The sequence below is a fragment of the Acartia tonsa genome, chromosome 2 (assembly GCF_053477335.1).
Source record: "Acartia tonsa isolate MP-2025a chromosome 2, ASM5347733v1, whole genome shotgun sequence".
NCBI lineage: Eukaryota > Metazoa > Arthropoda > Copepoda > Calanoida > Acartiidae > Acartia > Acartia tonsa.
In genome coordinates this window covers 23,994,183-24,017,363 of record NC_137261.1, presented here as the reverse complement: position 1 = coordinate 24,017,363, position 23,181 = coordinate 23,994,183, and the positions used below count along the sequence as shown (strand labels likewise).

The 23,181-nt window shown below is 30.5% G+C and overlaps 1 protein-coding gene across 2 annotated transcripts in view; it reads left to right on the top strand.

Moving 5' to 3' along the window:
• Positions 1-23,181, top strand: part of LOC145307213 (uncharacterized) — a 137,094-nt gene that overhangs the window by 78,874 nt on the left and 35,039 nt on the right. For both annotated transcript variants that reach the window (XM_080149601.1, XM_080149595.1), the window contains 2 exons: positions 6,080-6,172; positions 22,857-22,979. In XM_080149601.1, the coding sequence (XP_080005727.1) occupies positions 6,080-6,172; positions 22,857-22,979 (216 nt within the window). The remainder of the gene's footprint in view (positions 1-6,079; positions 6,173-22,856; positions 22,980-23,181) is intronic.

Below are 23,181 nucleotides of genomic sequence, written 5' to 3'. Positions count from 1 at the left end.
TTTAGGCACTATATTTTATCTTAATTGGCAACTTATTTATCCTAACCTACAAATGCAATGCTCATCATAAGGAATATACAACAATTTAAGTCCATTGTCTTATCCATTTTTTGTTCAAATTTACAACATAAACATTTTGTGTGATTTTTTCCTATTTACTTTTGATACCGTTTCCTCATAAATCATTTCCAGAGAAGCAAGCATCTGAGCATAGAAAATTAATTGAGATTTAAAACAAACATTCCCTTGCTTGCAGTTTTTATTTCCTTAACACAAATTACATAATTTCTTTATATTTTAACATAATATTTCATATTTTTTTGTATGAGTAGAAAGATAAATATAGAAAATCCGGATCATGGAAAGAAAACAAAGTCATTCCTTAATTAGGACAGAAGTCACCTTCCTAGGAAGGACATAAGTAGCTTCCCTTATGTGAGAATTTGTTAGATGAAGGGCATAACTTGTCTCCCTTAACAAAGATTTTGCAAGATGAAGGACATAAGTAGCCTCCCTTCACCACACAAAACCTAGCTTTTTGGTCCTTCACATAGCAAAATCTTGCATAAAATAGTTTATCTGTCCTTCACATAGCAAATTCTTGCAAAACATAGCATTTATGTCCTTCACATAGCAAAATCTTGCAAAACATAGCAAATTCTTGCAAAACATAGCAAATTCTTGCAAAACATAGCAAATTCTTGCAAAACATAGCATTTATGTCCTTCACATAGCAAATGCTTGCAAAACATAGCATTTATGTCCTTCACATAGCAAATTCTTGCAAAACATAGCAAATTCTTGCAAAACATAGCAAATTCTTGCAAAACATAGCAAATTCTTGCAAAACATAGCAAATTCTTGCAAAACATAGCAAATTCTTGCAAAACATAGCAAATTCTTGCAAAACATAGCAAATTCTTGCAAAACATAGCAAATTCTTGCAAAACATAGCAAATTCTTGCAAAACATAGCATTTATGTCCTTCACATAGCAAATTCTTGCAAAACATAGCAAATTCTTGCAAAACATAGCAAATTCTTGCAAAACATAGCAAATTCTTGCAAAACATAGCAAATTCTTGCAAAACATAGCAAATTCTTGCAAAACATAGCATTTATGTCCTTCACATAGCAAATTCTTGCAAAACATAGCAAATTCTTGCAAAACATAGCAAATTCTTGCAAAACATAGCAAATTCTTGCAAAACATAGCATTTATGTCCTTCACATAGCAAATTCTTGCAAAACATAGCAAATTCTTGCAAAACATAGCAAATTCTTGCAAAACATAGCAAATTCTTGCAAAACATAGCATTTCTGTCCTTCACATAGCAAATTCTTGCAAAACATAGCAAATTCTTGGAAAACTTAGCATTTCTGTCCTTAACATAGCATTTTGGTCCTTCACATAGCAAAATCTCACAAAACATAGGTTTTTCTGACCTTTTTCTACCAGGAGATCAGAACTAAATCAGAACACACATAACAAGAGTTTTTACATAATACATTAAGTTTATCAATTATGCATTTAACTCTGCATAAATTATGATAATTCATTATTATTACCCCTCCCCCCCCCTATTTAAAATTTACCCCTGCATAAATTATGATAATTTATGCTGAGTTAAATGTACTGTTTGAACTTCTATCTAACAGGATATAAGAACTGGGAGGTTGTGACACAAAAGAGGCCAGCTATGGTGCCATGTAGAAAAAGTGGCATTGCATTCTAGGGCCTAAAAGGCGTCATGGCTGGCCCTCTTTTCAGTCCATCATATGACATGGGAAGGAGGTTGAGGAGCATTTTATGCAGTCTAAATTCCCAAGAATGCAATGCCACTTTTCCTACATGGCACCACCTCCCATGTCATATGATGGACACAAAAGAGGCCAGCTATGACGCCTTTTAGGAAAAGTGGCATAGCATAGTGGAATTTAGGCTGCATAAAATGCTCCTCAACCTCCTTCCCATGTCATATGATGGACTGAAAAGGGGTCAATTGAATAATTGTTAATCTGAATGTACTATGTAAACACTCTTGTTATGTGTGTTCTGATAAGTTCTCATATCCTGTTAGATAGAAGTTCAAACAGTACATTTAACTCAGCATAAATTATCATAATTTATGCAGGGGTAAATTTTAAATAGGGGGGGGGGGAGGGGTAATAATAATGAATTATCATAATTTATGCAGAGTTAAATGCATAATTGATAATCTTAATGTATTATGTAAAAACTCTTGTTATGTGTGTTCTGATTTAGTTCTGATCTCCTGGTAGAAATAGGTCAAAAAAACCTATGTTTTGTGAGATTTTGCTATGTGAAGGACCAAAATGCTATGTTAAGGACAGAAATGCTAAGTTTTCCAAGAATTTGCTATGTTTTGCAAGAATTTGCTATGTTTTGCAAGAATTTGCTATGTGAAGGACATAAATGCTATGTTTTGCAAGAATTTGCTATGTTTTGCAAGAATCTGCTATGTGAAGGACATAAATGCTATGTTTTGCAAGAATTTGCTATGTGAAGGACAGAAATGCTATGTTTTGCAAGAATTTGCTATGTTTTGCAAGAATTTGCTATGTTTTGCAAGAATTTGCTATGTTTTGCAAGAATTTGCTATGTTTTGCAAGAATTTGCTATGTGAAGGACATAAATGCTATGTTTTGCAAGAATTTGCTATGTTTTGCAAGAATTTGCTATGTGAAGGACATAAATGCTATGTTTTGCAAGAATTTGCTATGTGAATGACAGAAATGCTATGTTTTGTGAGGTTTTGCTATGTGAAGGACAGAAAAGCTAAGTTTTGCAACTTGAAGGACATAAGCAGCCTTCCTAATGTAAGAATTTGTCAGACAAAGGACATAAGTCACCTCCCTTAAGTTAGATTTTGTTAGATGAAGGACATAAGTAGCCTTCCTTAGACCAATTTCCAGTGACTTCTGTCCTAATTAGGAATGACTTTGTTTTCTTTCCATGATCCGAAAATCCATTAAGTGCAAAGATAAACATTCAAAACATTCCCTTTACTTTCATACTTCATTGAAAACATATTAAATAAATATCACAAAACAGTCGTTTTCTATAGATTTTACTTGTTTTCAAAATATATGAAACTGTAGGGGGTAGGAGAAACCTTTTTAGGATATATAAACATACAGGCACTTGTTGCATGTACAGCAAAGCAAGCTGCACTCCCCCCCTTCCCCCTCCCAAAAAAAAGATAAGTAATCTAACTTTATATCAAAAGAGTTACACTTGTTTGGTGATTCATAGTGTTTCTATTTTGAGACAAAAATGTACAAATAAAAAGTGCATTGTAGTTCCTTTTCAATATTAGAAAGGCATTTTTGTCATTTCAAATGTTTTTCTTGTAATTTTTCCTTCTATTTAGAAATAACATTTCATTTTACCTTTTTTAAAATTTTCAACAAATTTTATGTTCTAAATTATTCCCATTTAGATATATGAATAAGATTTATAAATTTAAACCCTTCATAAATTGACAATATCCAACTGAGTTGTAAAAAAGGCCAATTCTTAAATGTTACCAACTGATTTGCAAACAATGGCCAATTCTTAAATGCTAACTGTTGCAATTTTGAGTCTTCATTTTTTTTACAAAGCTTATACTAATATTAAATCAACTAAGATTAAAATCAGGGAGGGAGGGGACAATGGGCTGTTTTTACACTAGTCCCCAAAGTTTTACAATAATGTTATCTTAATCATTGGGGACTTTTATTGAACTTTGGTTGGTTGCTTCATTTATTTAGGAGTCCAAACGATTCAACCACCTTTTGTACTTTACAGCAAGGGGTTATTTTGTGTATCATAATTTAGGTTGTACATCAATTTATTGTTCATTGTCTTATCTCTTTGGATCCCTGTATCAAATGGTATTATTCAGATAATCTAAAACAAATTTCTCCAAAAAAGATAAATCTACCTTATTTTATATGAAAATGAAATTATTGTTTTAAATATCCTAAATATAAAGATATCTTAAATTTCAAAAGGAAATACATGAATCTAAAAAAAAATCTGCAAAAAAATCCGCCAGGTTGTCTGGCAAAATAGACCTGGCGGCCACACGATTAATTTCCAGGTACAACTGCCAGCCCGTTTAGTTTCCAGCTATATCTCTTTCCAACAATCTCATTCATTTCTCAAACATTGATCAAATATTTCATTTTTTCCCAGATTTTTCATTAACATTTTTGCACATTTTCTGCTGAAATTATGAGCTTCGCAGAATTTTATAATTTAGCATAAACACTCAAGAGCATAAATTTGCAAAATTTGTTGTACAATTATTGATATTTTTTCATTATTAAACAAGCAAAGAATGCAGTATAATTACTTTTTGAAAACTTTTATCTAGCATTTTAAAAATCTTAATGTTAGGAGCATTAAATTTTTAGGTCAATGAAGCAATGTGAATATATAATATATCTGAGGGATTGACTGCCGCAAGCCGTAAGAATATCGATGTTTAAAATCTTTTAAAATCATCTGGATGGTAATCTGAAAAATCTAAAGGGATACAAATATGCGGTTTTTACGCGGGTAACCGCGGCTTGCAAGCCCTGATATGTTGTGTATAATACACTTGTTCAAGATAAAATATCCCAGCTAATGTCCTTGTTAAGATTCAGATAAGAGAACACAAAAATATGTGAAAATGAATTCATTAGTTTCTAAATTGAATTTTCAGCAGCAAAGCTGATAAACAACTGTAGTCTGTTCTTCAGTTTCTTTCCGAATTACTGTTTATTTTTCTTTAAAAATAGGTAAAAATGCTGTTAACTATGCTCCTTATAGTTACATTTGTCCCTGTTTTTATATCAAAGTCTTCTAAGCATCATTTTGTATATGCCTTTTGAATAAACTACTGAAAAATATTACAACAAGGATGACAAAATCAAAGACAACGCGGACAAAGTAATTTAACGAGCAGATGTTTAGTGTACATAAAACAAAAACAAATTATCAGGAGAAAATCTCAAAATCTTCACATTTATTAAAAGCGAAGCTTTTCCATAATTAGGGTCGGTCCGTCCGTCCGAACGTCCGTCCGTCACGGATAGCTTTTTTCGTTAATTTAGACATGTTAGAATTGTCCTATCGCTTTCAAATTTTGCATGGTAGTTCCTTAAGTAGTTAGGTACGATTTAGAAAGCGTAGCAACTCTATAATCATTACCAAAATGTCCGTACGTTCATTTTAAACTTGTTGATTTTTTTACTTTTTTAAATAGCTTTTTTCGTTAATTTAGGCATGTTAGAATTGTCCTATCGATTTCAAATTTTGCATGGTAGTTCCTTAAGTAGTTAGGTACGATTTAGAAAGCGTAGCAACTCTATAATCATTACCAAAATGTCCGTACGTCCATTTTAAACTTGTTGATTTTTTTACTTTTTTAAATAGCTTTTTTCGTTAATTTAGGCATGTTAGAATTGTCCTATCGATTTCAAATTTTGCATGGTAGTTCCTGTAATAGTTAGGTACGATTTAGAAAGCGTAGCAACTCTATAATCATCACCAAAGTGTCCGTACGTTCATTTTAAACATGTTGATTTTTACATTTTTAACAACAAATTTGTATGTGCCCTAATTATCCGATTGGTCTGATTTTTGGTATACTGATTCCTGGGACAACAAAGTACAATATTATAAGCGAAGCAACTCTATAATCAAGTCCTAAAAGTATGTAAGTATGTCCATAATCATTATCCTGTATCAAGCAGTTTTTCAACAAATTTACTTACAATTTTGCTTTGACTCTTATACATTCGCATTCTGATTATTCAGTTCTGACATTATACAAGTGATAATGTCCGTTTGTCCTACCGTTTCAGAGCTTCGCTTTTATGAATGTTGTCATCCTTGTTTTTATATAATTTAATATTTGTATTTTTAAAGCGTGACTGTTAGACCGACGGATCAAGTGAATCATAAAGTAGATTATCATCGGTGTCTATCTTGAAAAGCAGACTGACGGACAGACAAAATGAAATATATAGCAGCTTGGCTACTGAAAATGTATGAAACGATTTTTAATTTTATTTCTTTTCAGTCGCCGCGTCACGGAGAAGACCTGTCTGAGGGAGAAGTGGACGAGGAGGGGAATAGCCCGGCACACAGCGGTCATCACAGCGAACATCATAAGGTAATACTTATTTATCACATCGTATTATATACAGCTTTCCGCGGATATTGAAATGAAAAATTTTATAAATAAAACCAGTTTGTTAGCCCTAAGAGGTAGAGACAATAATCAGAGTCAATAGCTAGATAGATTTTTTAAATAGTAGAAAAAAAAATCAATTTAATTCAAAACAAGTATAAAACCAAAAAGCGCTATAAACTTTGAGAAAAGTAGCTCTTTGTTTTTCAAAATAAGTGTCCGTGCCTCTATTTGGGGAGATAATGAAATTTACAAGAGAAGAGAGGCAGATTTTCAATAATTAGTTCTAATTTTAACAGTGAAATTTTTAAAATGAACTTACATTTAATGAATTTTATAATTAAAAGATACTTTTGAACAATAAGTTTATATGTTTCAGAATATATTTAAATGTTTTAAAATCTAGGGCTCGGCAGCGGGGCCTATTGCCTTTCGACTGTGGCTAAGGGTGGCTTGCGCTCTGTATTACTGCGGGTCCCTGTAGCTTTCAGTGGCTTACTTTACAACTAAGTTACAATTCAGCGTCTAACCCTTGCAAATTGTGGCCGCGGCTATGGTTTCAGCTGCCACAAAGCGGTTTAGGCTACAGATGCTGTTTCAGGGCCTTGTGTATAACAATCTCTATTTCTTTCATTTTATTTAAAATAATCTATTCCTAAAATGTACCCATCCAAAAAAAAATCTTAAAATTCTAAAATATTCAGTGCCCACCGCCCAAAACGATTTTCATCCATGAAAAATTGTCATTTTATTTAAAATTTGTAAATATTTTGAGATGTTGTATCATAAGAATGTTGTAAGATTTTAGTGAGAATATATTTTGTATTATATTCTCCTGCTGTTATCATTCTAGCCAACATGCTGAGTGTCATTTCAAATTTTAAATGGTGTTTCTTCATTACAACGACATTTCATATTTTTTTCCAGTATGGCTTCGAAACCAATTAATATTTAATGGATTAGAAACGGTTCTCAGCCATACAGAAAAACTATGTATAGCATCGTATTACATACAGTTTTCAGTATTAAAATAAAAATCATTAAATTTAAACCGTTTCTGTAAGCCCGGAATTCGGCCACTTTGGGCTATCAAAACTGGTTTCATTCTCATAATTTATCATCTTAATATCCGCAGAATGTTGTCTATAAACGATATAAATAACTATTACCCTTCAAATTTCTAACTAGAAGAAGACATTATTAAAACACGGCTATTAAAATGTTATATTTTTTATTGTTGCCAATTTTTTAGGCCAACAATTGAAAATTTTGTCATACTCATAAGCAGAAAAAAAATTCCTTACTTTAAATTAAAATAGTCCCTAATGTTTTAGAAAACACACTCACACTCATATATGTATGTGCTTATTTATCATAAATTGGGGTGTACGAGAAACTCGAACATTACCCTCTCCTTACGATATCTTTGAAAAACCATTATTGCTCAGATCAAAATCGATCAATAAAATATCAAATTTAAGGTATGGCTAAGGTATGTTTTAAAAAATCTAACTAATATGTAAAAACGTCATTTAAAAGGTGGTGCCAAAAAAGTTTTATTTCTTAATGATTTATATACCTACTATTTTGACCATTTTAATGCTTGGACTCATATAGATTTAATAGAATGATAGGTATTTAAAGATATGTATAATAGATTATTATATATTCAAATGATCAGATCTAAAAGAATTTTGATATGAATATGAATTTGTAAAATATAATTCATTCTCAGACATTTACGAGAGAGGGACAGACATTATGAAAATAATGTTGACATAGAATTTTAATGGCTTATATGTTGACAAAAAACTGGTTGAATTAAGAATTAGATTGATTGACATTAAAACTTGACCAAATAATATAAATCTATATAAGCATTTTCATAATGACGGTAGATATATTCAATTGATATAAACTCATTGTTGGCAAGAAATGTGTGCTTTGCAAACCCTAGTTGTACGCCACTGATATTTAGTCAAGTACATTTAGGTTTGATATACAAAAATGATATGATATGTTGTAATAATTATTTTCTCTGTAAATCTGTCCCTGACCCTGACAATTCCATAATTCCTAAGCAGTTTGGTACTCAGCAGGACTGGAATTAACATAAATACCACAAATACGGACAGGTAAACAGTAAATTAATGAGCAGAACAGGTTCATAATTAACCGGTGAGGGAATAATTATTTGATGAAAAGCTATAATGCCTACAAATATCAATTTATAATGATAAATGAGTAACTTTACAAAGTGTCTAAAGAATCAGCCATGCGACGTCATAATAATGAGTGATTATCCATCTCTTTTTCAGGGGTTTACTTTCCACTTCTCCTCTCATCACCCTCATTTTTATGACGTCACATGGCTGATTTTTAAGACACTTACATGAATGATAATAGAAACGGTAAAAACATGATTCCTTTTGTTTACTAGTTGATAAGTAAGATACAAAATTGTTGTCTTTCAACTGAAATATCTAAATTTTGCTTAAAGGTTGTTTTAAATGGTTTAAGCATATTTAACCTTTTTTTGGTGAATACCTGTCCCCACCTGATAAATACTTGACATATCTTTGAATCTATAAAAATTTTTATTCTTCCCGCGTGCTGTACACATTTTCCTCGAGGATGGAGACAGATTAACAGACCAAAAAAACAATTAAAAATAGTAAGTGTAATTTTAAAGAAGATTTACAAAGTGTCTAAAAATTCAGCCATGTGACGTCATAAAAATGTGGGATTATCCATCTCTTTTTATGGATTTTCTTTCCCACTTCTCCTCTCATCCATAATTTTTATGACGTCACATGGCTGAATTTTTTAGACACTTTTATTTTTTCAAAATAAAATCTGCTAAACAATAAATGATATTTGTGACAATGAATCAGAATATAACTTTTATTTACTTCATTAAACTTATCCCTGTCATAAACCAATGATAGTGTATGGATGTCCCCACGTTTTTGGGGTCAAGTGAATTTTATGATCAAGCTAAGATCTTTTTATTTTTTTCCTTTTTTATTCAAAATCTTGGTCAGTATGTTACGTCTTTTGTAAACATAATCGTCATATACGTTATTTTAATGAATTATAACAAAATCATAAAGCAAAGATGAACCTATCAAACAGTCAGACAAATGAACATTAACATGACAATGCATTTGACATTCAAAATTGTTTAAACTCTGAACGAAAGTTCGCAAAAATATTCAAAATTGCTTTAAGTATAACATTTTGCTTATTCGGTATGGGAAAGACTATTCTAGAAATTAGTTGAATTGGATAATTATGTTATATATTTTTTCTCAAAAAATGAAATAAATCATCATTTTAAAAATATCATTGATGATGAAGAGTTGGTAAGCTTTCTAAACTTTACTTTACTGTTAAAGAATCCATTTTGTCTTGATTGAATTCAATAGGACAATTTTAACATGCCTAGAAAAAGAAATATACGCCTTTAAAAATAATTTTAGCACGAGGAAATACAAGCCGAAAACTATTTGAAAATATTTTGCTTGTTGACCTGTAGTTTGTACATCTTTGCACATTTTTACTATGAGACATATCAACCAACTACAAGTGGTGTCCACACAAAGTAAATCATAAATAAGAACATTTGCTATTATAACCTTTTTTTTGTTTGCAAGCTATAAGTTCTACCTTTATTTTTTTTTAAATATTTAAATATGTAAATTAAATAAATGTGAGTTTTGTCATAGGGACTGAAATAATTTTTAAATAAATTATATGAAGAAAAGACTTTTGGTTTCAAATATATTTTAGACAAACAGATTCTTTTTAAACATTTATGCAATAATTTAATCCATATAATAACAATAAAATTACAATAGTAGAATATTACAGTAGTTTTTTATTTGACTTTTTTTACAGTAAGTCAACCTATTTTTAAGCATCATTGTTTTAGATTTTTATTAGAAATAATCTATTTTTTGCTACTTTTATTTTTTGTCTGTTTTTTGGGGACATTTAAAAAGGAATCTTTGATTGTAAACAGAAAATGACAAACATGGATAAAACACGATATAGAAAGATTCATAATCTGTTCATTAAAGTTGCAACATTCAAAAAACAATTTAATAGTAACATATATCAATACTACAAAAAAAATAGATAAATAAAAGAGATAAGACAATGGATGATAAATTGTTGTACTTAAATGATTACAATCAACATAATTAAGCCTTTTGTAGATTGAAATGTTTGGAATATTAAAGTTAAAGTTGCAATCCAAATAAATGTTTATAAAGAGCCAAAGTTTTTAAGCCACCAAATGAGAGATCATGTTATTTACAATGTACCTTACTGCCATGATTTCAGTGCTTTATTCACAACTCAATCCAATCCTTAGGTTTTGTCTGCCACAACCTACAATTTGTTTACAAGTAGAGAGTTTGATTAATAGATTATGTTAAAAGATTGTTAGGAATTGTGAGTACAATAAAACAGTGATATCTACATTCCAATTTGCTCCTCCAGTCGGTAATTATCTCGCTATCACAATTGAATTTCTGCCCTATTCAGCCTTTACTGCCATGTTACACCAACCTAAAATAAAGTTTATAGAACCAGCGAACCATTTGCTATCAATATTTAGATCTTTGCATTATCGAAGCCAGTGCCTTTTATTTTTATTTGTTGTTTATAGGTTTTCTAAAATATGTATTTATTGGAATTTTTTTGAAATAATCATATCATTTATCAGAAATTAATCAATGTTGTGGGTTGATAAAAGTTTTATTTTTTCAAAATACAATAATAAACTAGAAAGAAATGAAAAATTCAAAATGTCATCGAAGATTATGAATATTTTATTTTAAGAAATGGCTCTCAAGCCCTTTCCATATGTATCATTCCAACTAAGATGACCAAAACCTAGCAGTAAAAATAAGGTTTTTAAAAGATTGTCTTCATTTTGCTTTTTGTTTTTTGATGACCTAAACATTGATTTGTCTGAATAGTTGCGTTCTTATTTGTGCTAAAAAGTTTGAGATTGCTGACTGAATGGCCAAGAATTATTGACTGTGGCTTATTGATGAGTCAAAACAGAACAAAATGTACATATTCTAAATGCTTTAACATGTTTATGTCCACCGTGGAGTCCTAATATTTCATGTATCTGAACACAGAATCAAAACTATATAAAATGTACATATTCTAAATGCTTGGGTAATGTTCATGTCCACCGTGGAGTCCTAATATTTCATGTAGCTTATCATAGAGTCAAAACTATACAAAATGTACATATTCCAAATGCTTGATCATGATCATGTCCACCGTGGAGTCCTAATATTTCATGTAGCTTATCATAGAGTCAAAACTATACAAAATGTACATATTCCAAATGCTTGATCATGATCATGTCCACCGTGGAGTCCTAATATTTCATGTATCTAAACACAGAATCAAAACTATATAAAGTGTACATATTCTAAATGTTTGAAAATGTTCATGTCCACCGTGGAGTCCTTATATTTCATGTATCTGAACACAGAATCAAAACTATATAAAGTGTACATATTCTAAATGTTTGAAAATGTTCATGTCCACCGTGGAGTCCTTATATTTCATGTAGCTGAACACAGAATCAAAACTGTACAAAATGTACATATTCAAAATGCTTGATCATGATCATGTCCACCGTGGAGTCCTAATATTTCATGTAGCTTATCATAGAGTCAAAACACACCAGAATCAATTTATACACCCTCACATTTTTTCTCCTCACCTCCCCCCCCCCCCAGATGCATTTTTTACCCCTCCTTCTTTATAAATATTAAAACCTTTCATAGCAAAGCTTTGATATAACTAGAACGTTAGCCTCTATTTGAAAAAAAAATTGTCATCTTGAATTGACAATATAAATTTATCTCAGGTCATATGTTAGGTGAAAATCTGATTATATTCATTTTTGTTAAAAATGTTTGTTAATTTTATTACAAATGAGAATTCAGTACTAACATTTCTATCGTTTCCACGTCAATCAAGTTCACGTTTTGCGCTGAGCCTAGCTTTAATGGATATTGTTGTCCTTTATTTAAAAATGAAACATTTTTTGTCCCCTAGAAATATGTAAATTGTCACCGTTATGCTACAAATCATATTCAATTCACAACAGCCCATCTATTCTATAGAACATTTAAATACTTAAAATGTAGGTCCTAAATTGATGATATCTGAGTATTAAGTATGATTGTATTAAAGAGAATAAATAAATATCTATTATGAACCTCGATTATAAATATTTTCAAACCTCTAAGTAAAATGGACTTGAAGAATACTTGTTAATAAATTCCAATGCCTGTTTAATGCAAATTTATCATCATTTACTTCAAGTCACCAAGGGTTACAATAATTGGGACAAATACACACATTATCCCATTCATGTCATTTAGACCTCTTAGAAGGGTTAAAATTAATCTTTCCCCCAATTACAAAAAATCCTGTAAAGAAATGCCATCAAGTATCCAGTGGTTTAATAAATATTTTAGTACAAACAGACATACAGACAACATATATATAGAAATCCTACTATTTTTATGAACAAAAAAATTATTTTTTTTGGGGGGGGGAGTAAGAGGTGTATTAACCATTTAATGTGAAATTGCACAAATATCTGCTGACATCTGATTATGATTCTCCCACGTAATCATGCAGTGAACAAGGACATTATTTATGCATATATGCGCCACATAATTAATCATATACAGGGCCATTGGTTTACAGAATCCAATAAGTGAATATTAATGGAATTTCCATAGATTTTTCTGATTCTTGAAAGCTCGTTTAATTGATTTAAAGCCCTGCATGATGATAGTTGTACCTTTGGGGTATCATCAAAATGTAACTCTTTTACCAGAAAATTCGTAGCAGTTCTATAGGTAAGGCATGTAATGAAAGTAAGTTCACATTAGGATTCTGAATTTTAGACAAATATGCTCGTCCTAAAATCCTTAAATGCGTTTATTTCTGAAGAAAAAGTATAATTTACTTTAAAACTTAATAAAATGATTGTCTTTTATTATTAAATATTGAAATAAGAATAAAAAATGTGTTAGAATTTGAAAAATAATCTATTAAAACAATAAAATAAATCAATTCAATACATTTGTTAAAAAGGCAGGTGTGTAATGGAATGAAATTAAAACCTTTACACTTTTTATTTACAAGAACAGTCAGTTTATTAAAAATATAAAATTTTGATTCTCAAAAATATCAATTTAATTCCAGAAAACAAGAAACTGTTAACAAGTAATTTAAAAGAAACAAGAAATATGTTAAACCACTTTTTAAAGACAAACAAGCCTTATGAAGATGATTAAAATCTAATTTTAATTATAAATTGCTTACTACATTTTTTTGTGAGTAGCTTCACGCTTTTAAAGCAAAGAAACAAAAGGCTAGATCTAAAAATGAATTAAAATTTGTTAAAATCCAAGACATGAAAAGTATTCATAAAAATAAAAACATTACAGATAAAACTTAGTTTGAGACACAAGTAAACTTAAAATTTTTTATATTTTGCATTGCCTCAGTGGTCACAATTTTAAACTTTTTATGATATGATGTTTAAATATTAGTCTTAAAGATTTTGTCTCTTACTTAATAAGTCATTAGCCTTCCCTTTGAATTCTTTACAGAAAACAGATATCTGTCTCTTTAGGGAAAGGGGGGTATATTATTTCTCTGAGAGGCAGATATATTGTAAGAGGGTGGGGGGGGGGGGGATTAAAACAAGAACATTGGGATCAAACAGAAGGGAGGGTGGGACTGTGTGGGGCGGGTGTAAAAACATTGACTAGAAAGAAAATTGATACCTTACACCTGTTTATAGTAATACAATTATTCCTTATACTCAAGGAAAGGAACTTTTATTTCGAAGAAAAAAAATATATGGTGAAAAGCGACCGACTCTTCATCAACAAAAAAAAATCTGTTTTGCCTATTACTTTTCTATTTAATCATAAGCATAACTGGCTCACATGAAGGAGACTCGCACCGGTGCTAGTTTCCTTCATTCTACACCATTTGGTGCTAGGATTCTTCATCCTTAAGATTTACAAGATTTCTAATAGTGGGATGGATTTTAGGTGTAAAAGGGCCGGGACATATTTTGTGTGAGAAAGAGGGAGGAGCAATTTATGTATTATTAGCGGCTACGCCCCTAGAAGCCTCTAGGGGCACTCCACTGGTAGGAGAAGGAAAAGTCTACCTCATCCTATTTTAAATTTGAGTTTCCAAAGAGTTATAAAAATTATTTTTGGGGGGAGAGGGGGGTTAAGACACCCTCTCGAAAAATAGTTTAAAACCTTCCCAGGACCTATAAGAAGCTTCACTGTAAAGGAGAACAATATCGGTTCAGCGGTTAGCGAAATCCTTCGGGACAGACAAAAACGCTTACTACTTTATAAAATAAAAGGATTAATACAAATACAATTAAGAAGGGTCAAAACATTAGGTGCTAGCTTTCTTCACTTTAAGACATTTGGTGCTAGCTTTCTTCATTCTTCGAATTCGGTGCTAGTCTCCTTCATGTGAGCCGCATAACTTTTAATGTAAGGCCCAGATAAAAGAGGCAAAACAATGACAATAAATTTAGGTAAATTATCCTTTTCTGATGTTTACTATTTAGTTTCCAAGTCTCCCTCCATGATTTGTACTACACCCACCTTTATATTAAAATAAATAACAAGTAAAATTAAAATAACAACATTTATTTTCTTTAGATTTTCAATTATTAAATTTTCAATTGATATTTAAGCTGACTTTGTACAATATTTCATCTTTTAAAATTAAATTTGGAATGAAATATGATTTTGATTACTCCCTTATTTGTTGGCAATCATCCCGTCAAAAAAGGATTCATGTAGACCAATAGTTAGGTTTAAAACTAAAAGGAGGATTTTATCACTCCTTCATTTACCATTATCCCTAAAAAAAAAAAATATATATTTTCTAAGCTAATTTTTGAAACAGACAACAAAATTGTTAAAATTATATATTTAAATCCATGAATAGAAAACTGTTTTTATTTATCTCCAATATACATAAATGGGAATTGAAAAAAAGATGAAGGGAGTTTTTGGATATTATTAGAATAGATGGAGAGAGATGGGGGGGGGGGGGATTTAATTGTTTGTAATGGACGTGGGACGGGGGGTCATTTACATATATGTTGGGAAAGAAAAGTATATGTAAAGAGGGTGAGAGGGGGGGGGGGAATAACCGATCATTGCTGTTATGATATAAAAAATGGGGGTCCCATTTGTCCCCAAACCAAATAGGGTTGGGGGAAGATGTATTGGTTTCATAGATAAACTTTCAATAGAATATAACCATGTAAATGGTACTCCAAAAAATAGGTTAATTTTATCCTTGTTTTATTTTGTTATTTTTAGAGGCTACAATATAATTGAAAACATTAGTCTGTTTGGTACCTTTAGGAATAAACATGATTTCTACTATTTAATCAATACAGCCTATTTTTCGTGAAGTTTCTTCTGACCAAAGATTTAATTGTTTTATAAGTCTAATCCTAATACTTTAGAGGACATTAAATTTAGATATGGGAAAAGTGTTCTACCTAGTCCTTTATCTAAAATAACCCATGATATTGGTTAAATATTAGCCGATTCTTTGATGATTCAAAATGTGATTTAACAATACAATTTCACAGAGAATAGGTAGAGCTTCCATGCTGTAGATGTACTGTGATTATCCTACTTAGTGGCCCCGTGTGATGGTATGAATTATCTGGCAGTCGTGACAGTGTCCTGCTGGCATTTTATTGGGCACGTCCCCCCAACAGATATTCAGATTCACATTTGTCATCCCATAACATGCTGAGAATAGAGAGAGAGACGGACAGAAAGAGAGAGGGGGACAGAGAGAGAGAGAGAGATTGAAAGAGATTGAAAGAGAAATAGAGAGAAAGATAGATATTGGAGATATTAAAGAGATAAAAATGAAAAGGAGAAAAGAGAGAAGAAAAAAATCAAACAGAATAAAGTGACTTAAATCCTTATGTAAAAGTAACAGGATGTGTATCTGTTTATTTTGGGATTGTGCCGAAATCTTCCTAACAAAGCTTTTCTTTTCAGTAAAGCTTTTTGCAAGTCCTTGGCTTGATTTTATCAAATTTGGCATAAGGTAGCAAAATAAATGGCAAAAGTTTTAAAATAAGCTAAATAATTATATTACATAATTTAGAATTTCAACTTTATATTTGATATCTGAATTTAGAAGGTAAAATGCGACCACAAAAACGGAAACATTATTTAAAAATGATTTGTGTCTAAATTACTAATTAAGACTACTTTTAAAGTATGAATGTCTGTATAGTCTGTACAAGGATGAAATTATCCATAGTTAGCCTGTAAGTTTGCTACAAGGAAGTAATGAGTGCAGCCGTTGGCGGTATGAAAATATCAAAAATCGGCTAAAACCCTCCCTATAAACTGAATTATTTAGATTTTTAAAATTATGCATTTTATGTTACGTAATGGTCACTGAAAGGCGTTCAGACATTGTATATATGAGCTACGCTTCTAATAATGAGTCTTTTGGTAATTTCAAGAATCTTGGAAAAATTTCATTAAGCTTGTTTAAAATTGAATTCATTCCCGTTAAAGACAACGTTTATCGATTAACTTAAATTTTGGGAAAGAAAAGATAGTTTTATATTAGAGCAGAGCAACTCTTAGGTATAATTATCTTTGATTAAATGTGTAATTTAAAATTCTGTTCGAGTCCAAAATGAAATTAAATAAAAGTGTTTAATACTCTAAAAATCAAATCAAATTAAAAACCTGACTATCTTTCTATCCTTACAATTAAGTAACATGATCTCGGTGTGTCTGTCTGTCTGTGTGTACCGAAGGATCTCGCTAACTGCTGAATCAATATGTTTCAACCTTGGTTGTGGAATTTTAGAGTGCCCCTAGAGGCCTATAGTGACGTAGCCGATAGCCGATAGTATTAAAAAATAACGAATAATATTAATCACTATCAATTAATATTTATCTATAATCAATACTAGATTTAATAGATTATTATGACTACCTAACTATATTTATCTATGATCAATACTAGATTCAATAATCTACCTGACTATCTATCTATACTTATCTATGTTTCTAATGTATTCTTAGCCCGTATTAAATCAATTACCTTTTTGGTCCCGGATATAATTACCATTTTTTATCATTTCTTTATTACGTACAATGACATAGACAAGCTTTTTCAAGAAAATACTAAAAAAATTCAAATTGGTATTCTAAAAGCATTTTTTAGTATGGCTCCGAATCGGATAAATAACCTCTTGCTTACAACCGGTTTTGAGCTATGGAATTTAATATTACTGTTTTATATCCAGGACCTTTCGTCTTTATGGGCCCACAAAACAGAAATCAATCATATGTTGCATAATTTTTATATCTACGTTCTAGTGTTCATGATAAATGCTGTACATAATGTCGACATGTATATCAGTCTAATTACAACATTTTAGAAACACTGTACAAATCCATGAACATTTCATTATTACGTCTGAGGAATAGGAGGGGCAATTTTACCACTGGCGTCTTTACAAAGTTTCCTAGGAGCTTCACATTAAACCATTTTTATACCACCCTACCAATAGCAGGTAGGAAGGGGACATTGGAATGTAAATTATACTTATTTTCAAAGCTTTGTATACACGCTCTTTCATTCGTTTCATTTTCTTGATAGGTTGGTTTAAACAAGCAGTTTCCAAACTTTGCAACAAATAAATTCCATCTAAAGAAGGAGTAGCTTTGTTTAATATAATTGGGGATGTACATCAACTTATCTTCAATTGTCTAACAACGAAAATATAATAACAATTTCTGAAAAGCGGAAAAGACAAGCGCAAATATTTGGAATTGAAAGGGTGGGAGTTGGAGTCATAAACTTTTCACGGGGAAAATATCTATCTTCAGCCCATTAAAAGACCTAGCGCAAAAAAGGTTAAATTTTGATCCATTAGAATTAAAGACAGCACTAAAAATGGGCATTTTAAAATTTAAACATAATTAAAATTTGTTCTTTTTATGCATTAAAATTAATAATTATTAAATTTGCAAAATGATTTATGTTGAAAGTTTTATGATAAATGCTGAATTTCTAGTAATATTTTCATGGTTTGGTGAACATGTATATCTTTTTCCACAGGCATTTAGGGGGAATGAAAAATACTTTGGTGTTTAAAGAAAATTGTACTTAAATTTATTTCTGCCATGTATGCCATATTTTGCTGTCCAAGGACGTCCAAGGTTATTATTTTTGTAGGAAGGATAAATATGAGGTTTCAAAGGTTCTGGAGGGTGTAATCTAATGTATTTCCTAAAAAAAATATGTGTTGCCTATGGAACCCAAAAATTTTGAGGGAGGAGCTGAGGTCCCTTTTTTGTAATATTTTATTACATTTAAAATATCACTTTAAAAAAATATAAAATAAGAAATAATTGGTGGGGATGGGTTTAGAAGCTAGAATCGCAGCCCTTTTTCAATAATAAGAAATAACGAAACTGCTATGCTATTTTTTTTAATAACAGAAAGCATTTTTTATCTCAATTTACTTTTTACTTTTTTTGAACTATATATTGCTCTCTTATGGTTTAAGAATGCCTTTCTATTGCTTTTGGCATTTTCGAGGGATAGAAACTTTTAATCATAATTATTCTCAGATTTTAGTGGATGAATTTTGGAAATGAATATCTATTGTATGTAAAAAGAAATCGCTAACTGCTAAACAAACTTGGTGTATATACACAAAATTTCTCCTTCTGTAGATTAAAATTAGTAGTTGAAAAACTCAACTTCATGAACCATCCAATTAAAGTCTCCAAAGTTTTTAAGCTAACGAATAAGAAAACGTTATTGTAAAACTTTGGGGACTTAGAAACAGCCAATTGTCCCCTCTCTCTCTCTCTGATAAAAAAAAGTAATATTTTCTAATACCAAAAGTTTCAAGTCCACTTTGCTTTGAGATATTATATTCTAGTGAGTTGAGTTTAATGTCTTTAGTCACGGAAACCTACACTTGTAATCTTTAAATATTAATTTCAGTTACATTAGGGATCAATTTTCTATGCAAAAACAAGGATAACAAAATCCTATTTTATTAAGTAGTATAGTTTTTATGTTTATCCGTTAACTATACATAGGTCCCGGGATGGTTTTGGGCTATTTTTAAATTATTATTCGCCTTGTTCGAAAAAAAAACCCTAGGATGCTAGTGGTACAGCTAAGCTAATTGAAAAAAAAATTCTGGCTGCAAAAATTTAAAAGGAATCAGTATTGTATTGATAAGAACAATTATATCATTATGAAAAAACTTGAAATGTTGTTTGATAAAAATAGACTAATTACAAAGATGCTGTGACCTCAAAAAATTAGGAAATGTATCGATCAATGTAATTGTTTGATCAGTGGTATCATGTTTACTTTAGAATTGGGATGGGTATTCAAAAGAAAATGGTTCATATAATTTGGTAGTCTGACCTTTGCTGGGGATCTTCTACTAATAGTCGTTCAAACCAATAATAAATCTGTACCATTATAGACAACCAACCATAATTCTATAGGTCAATAGTCTTACTTTTAAAGTCATCCACTTGATTTAGCAGCAGTAGATACAATTTTTAATGATTTTTTATTAGTCTTCTTTATTTATTATATGAAATGCAATGCATAATTGATAGACTTTTTTCTGCATTATTAAATTATTTTTTTTGCAAGGGCTGTTAAGGACTAACTAAAAAGACGATAATTTGATGAACACGCCCAATCATGAGAGACAAATTTAACACTTTTATAATTTATTAAAATAATACAAAAGTTTGGACACTGCTAGTTTGTACCAATCATTCAAGATTTAAGTCCCCAAAGTTTTTTAAGCCAACTTATGAGAGACCGTGATTATAAAACTTTAGGTACAATTATAATTTAAAATATTATTTTCCCCCCCTCCCTGAATTTTTGTGCGACCTGTTGTACAAATTGTTAATCAGAAGACAATTCCCCCTCCTAGTCTCTGGCAGCTTGGGAACTAGACCAGATTTTTTATAAGAATAGGATTCCCTCTCCCTGTCTCTGGTAGCTTGGGAACTAGACCAGATTTTTTATAAGAATAGGATTCCCTGTCTCTGGTAGCTTGGGAACTAGACCAGATTTTTATTAGAATAGGATTCCCTCTCTCTGTCTCTGGTAGCTTGGGAACTAGACCAGATTTTTTATAAGAATAGGATTCCCTCTCCCTGTCTCTGGTAGCTTGGGAACTAGACCAGATTTTTTATAAGAATAGGATTCCCTCTCTCTGTCTCTGGTAGCTTGGGAACTAGACCAGATTTTTTATAAGAATAGGATTCCCTCTCCCTGTCTCTGGTAGCTTGGGAACTAGACCAGATTTTTTATAAGAATAGGATTCCCTCTCCCTGTCTCTGGTAGCTTGGGAACTAGACCAGATTTTGCAGATTGATGCAAACAAATTACACAGATACAGGGTGATCATGAAAAATAATTCTAATAAATAAAATTATGCGAGATATCAGTCATTATTTTTTTTCTAGCTATAGGTATTAAAATTAGCCATATTTCTATATGATAAAATGAACCAATGCAATGTAGAACATATAAGTGTATGTTCGTTTGTCTTTCTGTAACCCAAAAGCATCAAGGTAAAAATTGGCTTTTTGTGATTTCTGTCTTCTTATGCTTTTTGATATAGGTTAAAACTATTTTTTGTATTCTGAATTTGAAAACAAACTTGCAAGATGAAAGGGCATTTCAATATTACAAAAATCTGTTTAACATTTTTTGAGTTTGATCTTTTTTAAAGAAAGAACGCTCTTTTGTGGATCACCCTGTAAATTGTATATTTATGTGCTTCGTGGCAAATGTCTATATTATCCGTAATGATATTTGTTCTGGATATTAATACAGTATTGGAATATACTTTATATACCATTAAAAGGAGATAAAGAAAACAGCGTAGCTGTTCTACTGTTTGAATATATTCTTATGTCTGTCTGTACGTGAAAGTGAGATAATAAAAAACTTAATTATTGGCTATATATGTTTAATTTTTTTTTTGATAATAAAACTTTAATGTTGTTGTTGAACTGCTTATAAATATTATTTATTAAATTTGATATGTGTTTGACAATTTTAAATATTTTGTAATTTATATAAAAAAAGTTGAATAGTTTTGATTTTAAGATATCCACAGTCAATTGCAAAGTTATGAGGTACCAAAAAACTAAATTACTATACTCCTTTTATAATAGGACTGTCGCTTTTGAATATTTGAAAAAAATGACATAAACAAAAAAACTTTTTATAGTTTTTTTTTCAAAATCAAAATAGATTTCTTACAAATGTTATATTAAATTGAAAAGTAATTTAGATTTAAAAAGTAAATGTTAAAATCCAAAAATCATATTGAAAAACTGTACACACAGTCCTTTTGTTGTATGTTAAGATAGTAATCTGCATTTTTATGGGGTTTAATCAAGTTTTTCTGTCATAACAGTTATACATACAAATACACACACATACACCTAGGCCGCTACCAAAAAGAGTTTTTAAGTTGCTACTATTTTTTAGCCAATGAGGTGAAAATAATTTATCTAAACTTTTTTGAGCAAATTGAATCTTCATATTTTTTTAAGTTTATAAGGCTTTTATAATATTATTGGCATTCTAAAAAGTTGCAAACTATCCTATTTGAAGCTTGACATTTTTAAGTTTTTTTTCAGCATTTTATGAAAACAACTTTTAAAGCATAGGCTAGCAATAAAACCAAGAAATAAACAGTAAACACAACAAAAATACTCAACACAAACTTTTTGCTACATATGTGAAATTGCCCACAAAAAGTTCTAAAATTTATTTCTTGATATGTTTTTTATGCTTAGTTTTAGACTATTTTCAGGTATTTGTGGGAAATATAAATGGTATTACAAACAATTAAACAACAAAATTTAAGATCTACCTTAAAATTATCCTTTTCATAATTTTAATGATATTGATTAAAAGTAGTGTTGTTAAGCGTACAACATTTTGAAAGCTTTTGTAGATTATGACAATTCCTAATTACTTATACACTGACGTTTACATCCCAATCTGTAGAAAATCTATGCTTGTACATATAAAACTTGGAAGGATAAGGGTTAGATATAAAATGGCATTGTGGTCTGAACTTTTAGCCGCATCTATAAACATTAAACCAAAACTTTACAACTCAGCGGTAACAGACATCAAAATTTAATTCTCTCAGTCCTCTTTGTTTTAAAATATACACTTTAAATTATTGTTTAGGTATTCAATATATTGACATTAAAAGTATCATATCGATGATAGGTCAATTATGACAACTTTTCTCCTATGGCACAATAAAACCATTAGAATAAAAACATTTAGGTTCAATGTCTAAAACTATAAGGAGTAGAGGGTGGTATCTTTAGCCGGCTACAAGTTTTACTTTATTAGAGTTCCAAAAAATCTGGTGTAATCTGGTCTAAGTAATAATATATCGATTAATAGAATATACCATCTGTCGACAATGTGTTAACTATGACCACTTTTACGTGTTTTGATAAGAATTTTTTCTACCTAGGATCGCGAGGACGACCAAGAGCTGGCTTCCGACCTGAGAATACCCAAAGATTATCCATTTAGTTTCCCCGGATTTGGAGGCCTACCCTCCATTCCCGCTCTGGAGGCACTTAATAAACAAAAGGTATTTTTTTATTACAACAAGGATGACAATATCTATGTGAGTAAAGTCAATTTTTTAAGCGAAACAAATCTTCAAGGTACAATTCTTATAGGCAGGTTGCTTTTTAACGTTAAAAAGGTTGTGCCTCCTCGTCTTTGGGATCATCCTTATAACAAAATAAATAGGATAACTGTAAAATGTCAAAGTGTTGCTTTTAAATTAG